At 38.1% G+C, this 12267-nt stretch overlaps 1 protein-coding gene across 1 annotated transcript in view; it reads left to right on the forward strand.

Annotated features, from left to right (window-relative positions):
* Window positions 1-12267, forward strand: part of tgfbr3 (transforming growth factor, beta receptor III) — a 72869-nt gene that overhangs the window by 4938 nt on the left and 55664 nt on the right. The window contains exon 2 of the mRNA XM_055060480.1: window positions 465-645. Within this exon, the coding sequence (XP_054916455.1) occupies window positions 585-645 (61 nt within the window). The 5' untranslated portion in view covers window positions 465-584. The remainder of the gene's footprint in view (window positions 1-464; window positions 646-12267) is intronic.

A 12267-nucleotide genomic window follows, 5' to 3' on the forward strand; every position in this document is an offset into this window, starting at 1 on the left:
GAATCTTGTATTTGTACAGAGAAAAATAAGACTTTGTGATAAATGCTCAACTTTATTTTTTCTTGCTTGCAAGTTCATGTTGATGTCTGTGACTGTATTGAGCTGCTTACTCCCAGACCCCACTGGCAAGTCATACGTGTGTCCTGATGCCTTTAATGGAAGTGTGTTTATAATCTGTGGCATATTGCAGAGTGTTTAACACCCTCCAATTAAGTCACTCCTGCACTTTTTACACACTCTGACCTTTCACAGAGTTGTTTGCAGCATGGCCCTTTGAAGCGTGCTTTACCCCCAATTAACCCCTCAAATTAATCCCCTGGTCTGCAAACTGGCTGCTTCTCTTGTCTCATCTGATCGCTCCCATGGTGCAGACAAAGCACTTTCCTGTCACCCCCGCTGTTTGTTCATGCTCAGGTTTGACTTTCTTCCCCAGCTGACATCTTTTATTTCTATTCACTTTGCAGCTGGAGCTGGAAGGTGGCTTCCTGTAGACCCATTTACGGGAAATAAAATCTTCGCAAAAAGCAGAGAGAATTGCAACTCACCCCACTGACATCACATCAGAGGCTGCAAGAAAAAACAAAATGGCTCAAAGATCCCGCATTCCTTTGATGCTTCTTGCATTATGCTGCCTGACGTCAGCAGGTGAGTTTACGCAATAGATCATAGTAAACATGTGTACCTGGGTGTTGCGTATGCCCTGCATGGCATGCATCTGTTTACAGGATTTCTACTTCAATTTCTTATCCAGATCAGGTCAAAGATAAAACTAAAAATCCCACACTTTTTCAGACTTTTTATATTGTAAAGATTCCCTGTATTTACATCCAGACAGAAAATGTATTGAACTTCAACCACTGATTCTAATTGAAATATTAAGTCACTCTGCTGAAAAGTGTAAGTATGGAGTACATAGACCATCAGGAAAAACACTGATGAAAAATGCAAGCTTATTTTGTGAAGATAAACTGACAGGATTAGATAAAAAAGACTCAGAAAAAAGTCTCTATTATAACACTCATAAAACTGTCATAAATCAACAGCGTCTTCAGATTAGTTGCAAGACTGAGTGGTACACTTCCTACCTACGGCTTCACTATCTTCAATGAATCTGAAGACACTTAATGATATGAGTTACGGCAACATTTAATTTCTCTTCAGGATGAATAAAGTATTCAAATTGGATTTATGTACTATGCATTTATGTATCTGTTTGATAGTGTTCTATTTATTTATTTGATTATGAACATGTTGAAGTTCCATATTGCTCTGCCACGGTGCCTGCAGTCATAATTTAGGCTATGCTGTGGGATTTTCCACTTTTATCTCCCAGCATGCCTTTCTTGACAGTGCATGTCAGAGTCGTGAGTAAGGAGGATTAATATTCAGGAAAGTGCTGACAAACTCAATCTCAGAATGAAAAGATCCAGCAGGCCTCAGCAGGTGTACTTGTCAGATTGTGCGGAATGACGCCATAATGCTACCAATTATGCAGAAGCAGAACAGCAACCAAAGCAAAAAGAGAACATTAGGAACTTTGGCATCCTATGTCAAATTAGCTCTGGATGACATCATCAAATGCCCCAACCAACGCTACTAATCCCAACTACTTTATCAAACTGTCGTTCATTGTTTTGCTAAATGTGCATGTCTGTATTCTCTCCAGCATTTTCTGAAACAGAAGGAATCCTAACAGTTTTGAGAATATCAGCCTCTTGTCTGTCAGCACTTAAAAGTTATTTTTTACCTTCTCATTCAAACCAGGTCTGCTTCAGTGAAGCATGACTTTGCTTTGCTGTAAATTACAGAAGTAGAATAAAGTAGTCAAAGTTGCCGTATCTCTAAAAACTTTAACCTAGAAGCAAACCAAAAATTGCTGGCAGAGTTTATTTATTTTGTTAAAAAATAAAAATGTGAACATGAATATAAAAACTTCAATTAAATGATTATTTTTAGCTAAACTTCTTGAATTTAGGCCTTATTTTGTTGTGACTTCCTTCAACTAGCTCACTAAAAATAAGCAGCAACAGGTTCTCTTCTACCTACAATGAAAAACAGTCTTAGAAATTCTACCACTTTCTAAAATTATGTGTGCAGAAAGTTAAACTGCAGAGACCATATGATGGAACATTTTGGTACTATGCTTTAAACTGAACTGGAGCCGGCGCCTAGTATCTTTGTTCTGATGAAACAGAACTATCTGTTTCAACTGGAAGAACACTCTGAGTTTCAGTTTTTAGAGCTATCAAAGTCTTAGTGATACATGAGAATGTAATGCTTACACTTTTGTCAAATTTGATGTAAAACTCTTTGGTTGTTTACAACGTAGACCAAGATGGTTTGTGGTTTTAAACAATGACTTACCAAAACACAATCTATTAAAGTTACCTGTCTAGAGCAACTGCTCAATGGATGAATCAAAGTATAAACCACTTTAACACTTTGTCCATTTTACAAAGTAAACTTGAAATATCCCTTTATTTGTGATAACTTCTAGGACACTAGAAAATGCTGTCTGCAATGCTAAGAGAAAAGTCAGGGTAAGCCCACAGCTATTAGGTCTCATCTTATCTCCACCAATTTTCCTGCCTCCAGAATTTAATTAGAAGACTTAGCTGCATATTGGTTCTAGAGACTGTGGTTATATCTTTCATGGATATCTTTCATGGTTATCCATGGAAGATATAACCACAGCCATGGTGTCTCCTCAGCTTGATGCAAGCTTTGGAGACATTACCACTCTAGATAGCAACAGTGGTTTTCTTTGCTTTGCTTGGGAACCCAACCAACTTTATCAGTCTGGTACTCTGCCCCATGTTTTGATGAAAAATCTGTTAAAGTAGTTACGGTCATGTTCAAAGTAACCTGAGACAGAAGTATGTCCATTTCACAAAGACTGGTTTCATACTGAAACATTTTGCTTTGCCAGTGCAGGGATAGATTCCCAAAATATAAAAAATTATTCCAAAAACAAAGCAAATAAATTGTGGGCTGTGTTTTTCATACTTTCAGTTTGTTTGCCGCCAAAGGTTGTTATTTAAAAGCTCCTCTCCGTTCTCCGGGGATTTGAGTAGCACTCAGCAGAGCTGACTTTTGCTCTAATGAAAACAAAAGCAGTGTAGTCAGTTTGTGCTGTGGGCAGAGAAAACATCATCTGTCCCACAATGCCAGGATCTAGAACACAATGAAGTCCCATATGAAGTTTTCCTCTAAATTCTTCCTCATACCGCAAGAAGCATTGTTGTATCGTGTCACGAGGGACAGATATTTACAGTCAGACAACCCTTTCCTCCAAAGTGCACTGGCAGCAAGCGTGCTTGCAGTTTTGGTTTACTGACAAAGTTTTAGATGTTCCTCTTTAATACCAATTAGAGTACCAGAATAAACAGATACTTAATATTTTTCTTTCTTGCTTGCTTTCTATTAAAATTAATTAGCATAGTCACATCAAACTCTAACTCTCATCTTTGTATATGTCTGTTATGTTGTTGCATCTGTGTAAACACTCAGCTCTGCCTTTAAACTAGTTGGAAGAGCTCTTGAGTATTGTTTAGATTACCCTATAATGAATCTGCTATTAGTGAAATGCAACCCTGGATTTGAGCCTCCCAAAGCTCCTGAAACCCAGAGTGTACCTTTGACATCTATATTTCAGTTGCTTTTTGCCGTCTTCATATATTTTTTTTCCTTCCATATAATCATTACCATTTTGTGGTTGCCTCTCCCCAGATTGCTATTACCACCATTTTGGGAGGGGATGTGCAGGAACATTTGTGCTGACTTGGTGTTTTGCAAGGAAATGAAGTTTTTCAGGAGCCAGGCCATGTATTACAGGGACTTGCAAAAGTATTCAAATCTTTTGAATTTGGTCACATTTTGCACCTTTGCAACTAGAAACTCATGAAAAATGTTGTGAATAACAAATCTAAAAAAGTTTAGCATGCATTTGCATTTCTCTCTTTTTTCCAGGATTGTGCTGCATTTAGCTTTTTCCATCTTCCTATAATTCTGCACAAATCCCCTCTTCTCTTTCCCTGGTGAAGACAGGCCTCCCCACAACATGACCCTGCCGCCACCATGTTTCATATTGTCACTTTCTTATGTAATTGTGTGCCAAAAGTGATGTTTGCAAAAAAATTACCACCATTTTTGTGAAGATAATTTAAGAAAAAGAAAACAACTCACCTTTGGGGGGAAAAAAAAGATACAGGCCATTATTTTAGGAAAGTGATAACATTAGGAATGATTTGTTGTGTTATGTTTCTGAACAGATAATATTTTGCATGTAATCCAAAAAAGTAAAGTTTAGCTTATGACTAAAATACCTCTCTATAAATTTTAAAGGTCAAAATTATGATTTCCCTAGGATAAAACACAAAAGACACTGAATTTAGGCCACATGCTTAAATGTGGCCTAAGTAAATGTAGCCTTGTTTACTGTAAAATAAACAAGTTCCTTCTGTCTGGATTTTTGTATATTATTGGCAGACACAAGTCATTGCAATGCCAGAAGTGGTTGTAACTTTTTCCCCCCTCCTTCCACCACAGTTGAGCAAAAGGTTTGTCTCTGTATCCACAATGCTTTCTTAGGGCCTGCGAGAGTCAGCACTGCCAGAATGTATTGTGCAACCACTGTAATATGAGAGTCAGCGTAGTTGAGGGGAAGAGGAGAGAGGCAGGCGCAGGCGTGGGGCGTCTGGTCCTGATCGACACACTCCACACACGGACAGCGTGCCAAACCGACAAAGTCCATTCCAGCACGCTAAACCAGATGTTGCTGTGTGATTCATGCCGAGGAACCGGAGCGGCGCAGCGAAGAGGCCGTGTTTCTAGGCATAGTGGTTGGGATGTTTACATAGCAACGGGAGTCCTGACTGTGTCTAATTACAGGTCTGCTCTGCCCCCATGGTGGGGCCTTTATCTTAGCAGTATTGTCCAAGAGGAGGATTCATTCTGGCCCTCTGTGTTCAGTGCTCCTTTAACATTGCATTACCAACTTTAATTAACAACACAATGTAAATGGAAGGACAGCTGACTTGTTGTGTTTTTCTTTACTCAAATATTCTCCCGATTGCAGAAGCTCATCACCACAAGGAGAGAAAACTGCACATGCATTCCTCTGAATAGATATGTCATGTCTGCCATGTCTTGTCAGCGTCCCGATAAGAGGATGCTTACGCAAATCCGAAGGAGTAAACTGAATACCGCCCTCCTTCCCCTCTCTCTCTGTCTCGCTCTTTTTCTCCATGGTTCCAGTAAGACGATGTGTAAATAATTTTGGTCGGAGCCAGTAATAGGAGACATCTGGGGTGATAGTGTGCTTTCCATTGTGTTCATCGGCTCTGTGGAAAATAGTGAGTACTGAGGCAATAGTAGAGTAAGAATTGTAGAATTACATGTGCTGTGACTTCATAGAAGAAAGAGGGGGATAGTAAAATGAATAATAATAACAAGAAAATACTTTCCTTGTTGAGAAAACCTTGGAAGGAAGATGTTTACATCGTTACTTTATGGCTTTTGCTTTATCAGCTGTAGTTTCAGCTTTCTGAATGATTCTGAAGGTCTTTCTAGGGGGTGTGAGCTAATGGCCTCCAGGGTGATATCGTTCATCAAACTAGACTCCTCTTTTGGCCTCAACTTCCCCGCTCCACTTCCACCAAGTCTTTCTTGCTGAAAGACCTGATCCAAGTTTTTGCAATGGTTCTGTGGAAAACCCAATGTCTGTCCAATGAATGACAGCGTATCCTCATTAGATGTCCTTAGATAACGAAATAGATTCTCAGAAAAACAGTGCACTCATTTTCCACTTGTATTCCAGAATTTGATTATGGATGTGAAAGTAGGAAGAAAAAAGATTTAGAGGAAATAAAAGAACTCACAGGTGCCATTAATATTTGAGAAAGCATCAAATAGGCTGGTGCTTGGCTAGAAAATAGCTAAATCTTCTTATTTATTGTGATAGTTCACATTTTTTGATGGAAGATTTTGAGGAGTTATTATCATTAAGAGTTCCTTTACTTATTCTAGGAAGTCATTATTGGTTGAAAAGTGAAGAGCAGGACAGAGAAAAGTACATCAATCGGGGGCCATTATTTTGCTAGTTATAGCAATTAGAGGGTGTTTTCCCACCTGATGGTCTGGTAGACTTGGTTCAATAGGGGACCAAAATTGTTACATTTTCAGCTGGCGCAGATTGCTTTCACACTGCTTCGTCGTCAAACGAACCAAACCTTTTGAAAAAAGGGTTATTGATGTTAAGGAAACTGTTGCTGATAAAAGCAATCTAGCCACTACTTTGTACTTCCCTTAATGTATGTTGTCTGGCCATATAATGTGTTTTTCTTTTTGGTCAGAAAGACTCTTTTGGGCTTATTTGCTGTCTGGTGCCTGTCCTGACCTGCCAGCTATTTATCACACTTTGCATTTTGTTAACTGTCCAGTTAAGAGGTCCTCCCAGCTCCTCCGTACGTGTTAATACTTGAGGCAGAATGGCATTTGACAAGTCATTCCTCTTCTTTTCCCTCCCTTTCATTGAGGAAGCCCTGTGGAATGAAGCCTCTTCCAGTCTGTGTGTGAAAGTGGCGTCTGCTTTGGCCCTTTTCACCTCTTGCTCTGTCACACTGGCCTTCCTCACTGGCACAGAGACTCGGCATTGTTTCAGCTTTGCTCTCTGTTTATGGTGACCTATGCTTTTTTTCTTGAGCTTAAGAGGAAGAGATTGTCAGTTTGCATGCACAATTAAAACAAAAAAAAATATCTCTATTCCAAGAAAACTGTGATCCAAACCAGCATACTTTCACCTAACTTTGTTGCTCAATGTCTGTTGATACAAAGACAATACAAATACATACAAGCCAGAGACATCTGAGTAAAACCATATTAGAAAAATATTACTTAACTGGGACATTTCTAACTAGGAACATGTCGACAGTTTATGAAAGTTTTTTCAAAGCCCAGCTAAAGATGGGCATTTGTCTTTAGCAGAGATGCACCAGACATTTGTGGTGAGTTCCCAATCTCCATTTTTAAAAACAGCTACTATTGGTCTGCCAGTAAAGATTTTGGGTAACCTCAATGTCTCTTTAATCACAGTAATTATCAATTTTTCTAAGGATTTCTTTTAAAGTTTTCTTGCTCTGATCCATTAGCTATATTAGAAGCAGATTTGACATCACACTGTGTGTATGAGATAGCAGTTTTTTCTTACAATAGTTTTAACCCAAATTTTAAAAAATGGGAGATTACATTTTAAGTTGTCTTTAGCATCTTATGCTAGCGAATCATAATTAGTGCAGAGAGTATTACTGAAAGAACATTCAAAATAAATGGGAATGGAGTTGAAAGCGATGTATTACAGAGTAATATCAATTGAATAACATTTTGTCTAAGACTAACATTGGCACTGTCATCTGGACTATGTCTCTTTGGCAACATTCTCTTCAAAGATTGACCTAGAAGATCAATCACACTGTGTAATTCAGAGAATAAACTTTAAAATATTTTACTATTCATACACTGTTCATGTATAAATCATTGAACAGCAGCAAAATACATTAAAGACCTACTGTCATCTTGTCAAACATCCAGATCAATCAGATGTTTTGGTTCAAATCTACTCTGTATCCCCAGAATCAGAACCAATCTGGAACAAACTTCCAGAAAACTCCAAAAATGATGAAACTCTGTGTTTGTTTCTCCTCTTTTTCAGTTAGACAAAACATTATTGATTTTGTTTGGCAGATGATTCTTTATCTATCTTAAAAAGTTTGGTAGCAAAGAACCAAACTAGGACATGACAGATAGAAAAAGCTAAATGTCAAAAACTGTTGATAGCACACTCAATAAAAGGATTATATGCCTCCACTGGAAATACTGTTCTTAAACTGTTTACACTTATCGTGCAACACTAATACTGTAAATATCTAATTTAGAATTTTCTTCCTACAGTAACAAGATCCACACTGAAGAGTGTTTAATTAAATTTAGAAATACTTTATTGATCATAAAGGGAATAGATGTTGGGTTTTTGAGTTTCCAACTGACTGGCCGGATGAGCTCAAACAACTTCAGCTAAAATTTTGCAACACTGACCACCAGATTTTTTTTAATTCAATGCATCTGTTTAATGCATTCCCACTTTTTGGCAAACATATTTGTGGATTATTAATACTATATTTGAGAACCCCAGATAATCCAGCAGAAATGAAAGAGCTGATACTAAAAGGGATGGGACAAACTGCCCCAGGGCACACCTCCCTGTTTCCCTTACCGGGTTTAAATCCTAAAGTTAATACTAGGAAGCTCCTGCTGAACCCCTGCCAAGCTGCTGTCAAATACAATGGCTTTTCAGCCCTCTATGATTGATGAGAGAGATGTCCTTCAAGCAGCTCTAACACTATCTGTATATTGCCAAGCACAGGCTGTTATGCCTTGGTACTTTTAGTATCACACTGCATTGGATTAACTGAGAGCAGTTGCACTTGACTTCTGTTGACTCACTTTTCATGCAGTTGCCTGGTTTAGATAATGTCTCCCAGTTCAAGCATATTAATCCTGTGACACCACTGTTGCTACTACAGCATTCCTGCTGTTTTTTGTTTTCTTGCTAAGTGCATTAACCTGTAATCTATCTAATGACTCAAAACGGTGTTTAACCATTTTCTCCTTTATGTCGCTTCTTGTGCCGACATTTTTTAGTCTTGACATTATAGGTCGAGACAGCACATGTCAGCACCCATCAGTAATGACATATGAAGGTAACACAGCTAATAAAGTGTTTAGTCATACACACACAGTCCTGTTCTCAGCCAGCTGTCTCACTTTCCACAGTGGCTCCTGTGTTCCTGTGGGAATCGGCCTTGTCATCCATCTCTTCAAAGCCCTCTGATTTACATCTGTATTTAGCAGCAGAGAGGAATGCAGCACTTTCTATCTTCACTGCTTGCCTGTGGCTACATATGCTCTGTGTAATTGGTCATGTAGTCTTTTTTTTTTCGTAACATCTTTGATGGTTTACCAACAGGTGCCCATGACATTTGTCAGGGCTAATTCACAGGGAGCCTCTTTACTGTCAGTACCCATAAAATATGTTACGTTCTCTAGAATATAGGGTTGACCGGTTCATTACAAAGCAATGCACAATAGTAGCATGTGCTGTTGTGATGCTACTGTCAGTGACAAGAAGACAATAAACTCCCTGCCGGGTTTATTTTCCCTCATATTGAGGTAAAAAGAACACGCAAAGGTTGGTGTAAACTAAAGGGACAAAAGTCACATATTCATAATGATGTGGCTGTGGAAATGATTGTGCTAGCAATTTTGCTTTAGCTTTAGCTAATGTGATAGTAATAGCAGCAGAAAAGTAGTTTTGATACTGTGTGTATTATGTAAGGATGTGCATTTATCTGATCATTTATTGCTAAAGTGAGCAAAAAAAAAGTGTGTTAAATCTATCTTGACAAGTTCCAAATTTCAAGGAATGATGTTTGAAAGAACTGATTTTGGAGTTTGCTTTTGGTTGTATGTGGCTTTGAGGAACACAACACTGCCCCACCAAAACCTCTTATATTTCCTCCCTGGGCAGATAGTGGAATTCTATATTTTTGCAGATGTGTATTTCTTTTAAGAACAATAGTTATTTTTCTTCTACGAAAAAAACATTTTTGCAACTATAGTAATCCAAAAGCTATTTTAGTAACAGTAAGAACAATTTCTTGTCTCCAGCTACACCATATTACATAATGCTGCTCTAAAGTTTTAAACAAATACTGTGATATTCTCAAGGTATTTTTATTGAGAATCTCATACCAGAGCATGTGCACCATTCACTCTGGCATTCTGAGAATCTTGAAAAGTTGTCTCCATGTGAATGTTGCTTGGTTGTTTTTAAATGTAAAACACATGATCTCGTGGCTTGATTCAGGCTTTTAAGTGTTTATTCTGCTCCATTCTTATGATTTTTACATTAAAAGATTGTTCTTCTTTTATTATGAATTTAGTTTCTATGTTATCTAAATAGGTTTTTTCACCATTCACAGGAGTGTAATTTATTATCTGAGCACCTGTTAACATACTTTGTGAGTGAAAGAGGCTTTGTCTGGATATCCAGTCTTGTGCCGCATCTCCTTCAGACAGAACAATCTGTAGAATTTCCTCTCTGTAAACTGTCTCGTCAATTATATGCCAACTGATGGGATTATGCAGACGACTTCACCAAATAGGAGCCTGTGGCTGATATTAAGTTACAAAGAGAGTTTTGTTGGATATTTGACTTCAGATTTCACACTTTGATCTGGGAGTTTACAACTTCCCTAATGGAGTGTCTGCTCGACCCCTTTCCCTCTGCACTTCATTCCATTCTAGCTTCCTTCTCTTGCGCCTTCGGTTTTACAGTCCAGAGATAAATCCTTTTCATAGGCACGCTGGTGAACTGAACTTACACTACCCTTATGAAAGGCTTTAGTTACTTCCTGTCGTAGTGGCTCAAGGTTCAGGGGTGAGTGGGCTGCGCTAATGTCAATACTGCAGAGCTTACGTCCAAACCCTAGGAAAACAGAAGAGGGTAGAATATTATGTACTTCTTGCTGACTTGAAGTGGTCCATGGGAATTGTGTCCTGCAGCAAAAAGGAAAGAGAGAAGAGGATTTGTTTAATACAATACCTCAAATGCCAACTGTTTCATTTTGCTCTGGATGCAGATGTATTGAGTAACTTTTTATTTGTTCCATTATCTTAATATTGGATCAGCATTGTTTATTAAAAATGTCCAGGATGATTTGTTGTCTGCCTCTCTGTTATTGTTTCGTAGAAACATTAGCAATAGCAGCTTCAGAAATACAGGGAGTGGGTTATATTGGCATGTTACACCAGGGAAACTTTCTGTTTGTTTGTCTTCGGAAATGGCTTTGTGGGAATATCAGCCTTGTCCCTAACTGGCACACAGACTGACATCACTTCCTGTACCCTTTTCTTGGCTCGGTGTTACAGTGTTGAAGAAAATAAAGTGTATTTCCTGGAAGCAGAGGCGTGTATCTCCGTAAGTGTACAGTGAAGCAGAAATCAGTGCTTTTGTATTCTCCTGATGTACATTTATCACTTGGCTGTTTATGCCTTTAATATGAATATATGCTGACAAAGTATTTGTCCTGATATTAGAAACTGAACAAATTTTTAGAATACGTTTTACTGCATGTAGGCTTTCCAATGGATTATGAACCAAGTGGATGAATGATGCAACAAACAACTGTTGTTTTTTGCAAACACACCAAGGAACAAAGTGGTCAAAGCATGAGATCAACAGATAATGTATGTTCAGCTAAAGAGAAGAGATAATATGATATTCACTTAATGAGTGCAAGACACGATAAAGTTTTTGGAATATTATTGTGAACATTTTGGGCCTATTTATTTCTAAAGAATCAGTGAAAATTTCACTTCATGAGAGCAGTATGAGTTTAAAAAAAGGGGAGAAGCGAAAAAAATAACATTATCTTATTTTGTCAGCATTTCTGCGTAGTTTTTCTTAGTGATTTTTGTAAAAAAGGAAAAAATAAAAAGAAAGTATCTGGGGCATTCACTGATTGGAAGAAGGTCAGACTTCTGAGTTTTTGACCAGTCTAGTCACCAGCTGATTTCTTATTTTGTCTCTTAAAGGGATTTTTTTCCCCCTGCCACTGAAATCGATTAGTAGGAAATGTGAGTAGCTTGTACAGCAATAAAAACAGATCTTTGAATCCGTTTTATTTTATAACACACTGAACGTCTGTGGAATGACTAATGCATTCAAAGAAAATATCTGAACAATATTACTGTTTAAATCATAAATGACTGTGAAAAGTGTCTGGTGACATCACTGGCTGGATTTCACACTGTTCAAATATATCAAAAGTGTTTGCTGGCACAGTCCGTCTCTCTGTCTATCTCTGTCCCTCTCCCTCTCTGTCTCACTTCCTGTCCTACCTCTAATACTGTACCAGACTGGCTCAATGGTGTTTAAGAAGAGTACAATAATAAAAGGAGAATAATTAATGGCCTTCTACAAAAACAAATAAAATCTTCAGTGATCTTGGGAGGCAAATTCAAGATTTCTGTTAGGCTCATGTTATGCGTTCTTGATACTGGAGACTTTCTCTGTCCCTCAACCAAAACCAAAATTGAACAAATAAACTTTTAACTGTGTGGTTAGAAGCATGGGTCAAGGTGAACGTCAGTCTTTGGTGCTTAGTCTTTCATGTCCATGTGTTTAACACATTGTGAACAATCAGTCAT

The sequence above is a fragment of the Poeciliopsis prolifica genome, unplaced genomic scaffold (assembly GCF_027474105.1).
Source record: "Poeciliopsis prolifica strain line A6 unplaced genomic scaffold, Auburn_PproV2 SCAFFOLD060, whole genome shotgun sequence".
Taxonomy (NCBI): Eukaryota; Metazoa; Chordata; class Actinopteri; order Cyprinodontiformes; family Poeciliidae; genus Poeciliopsis; species Poeciliopsis prolifica.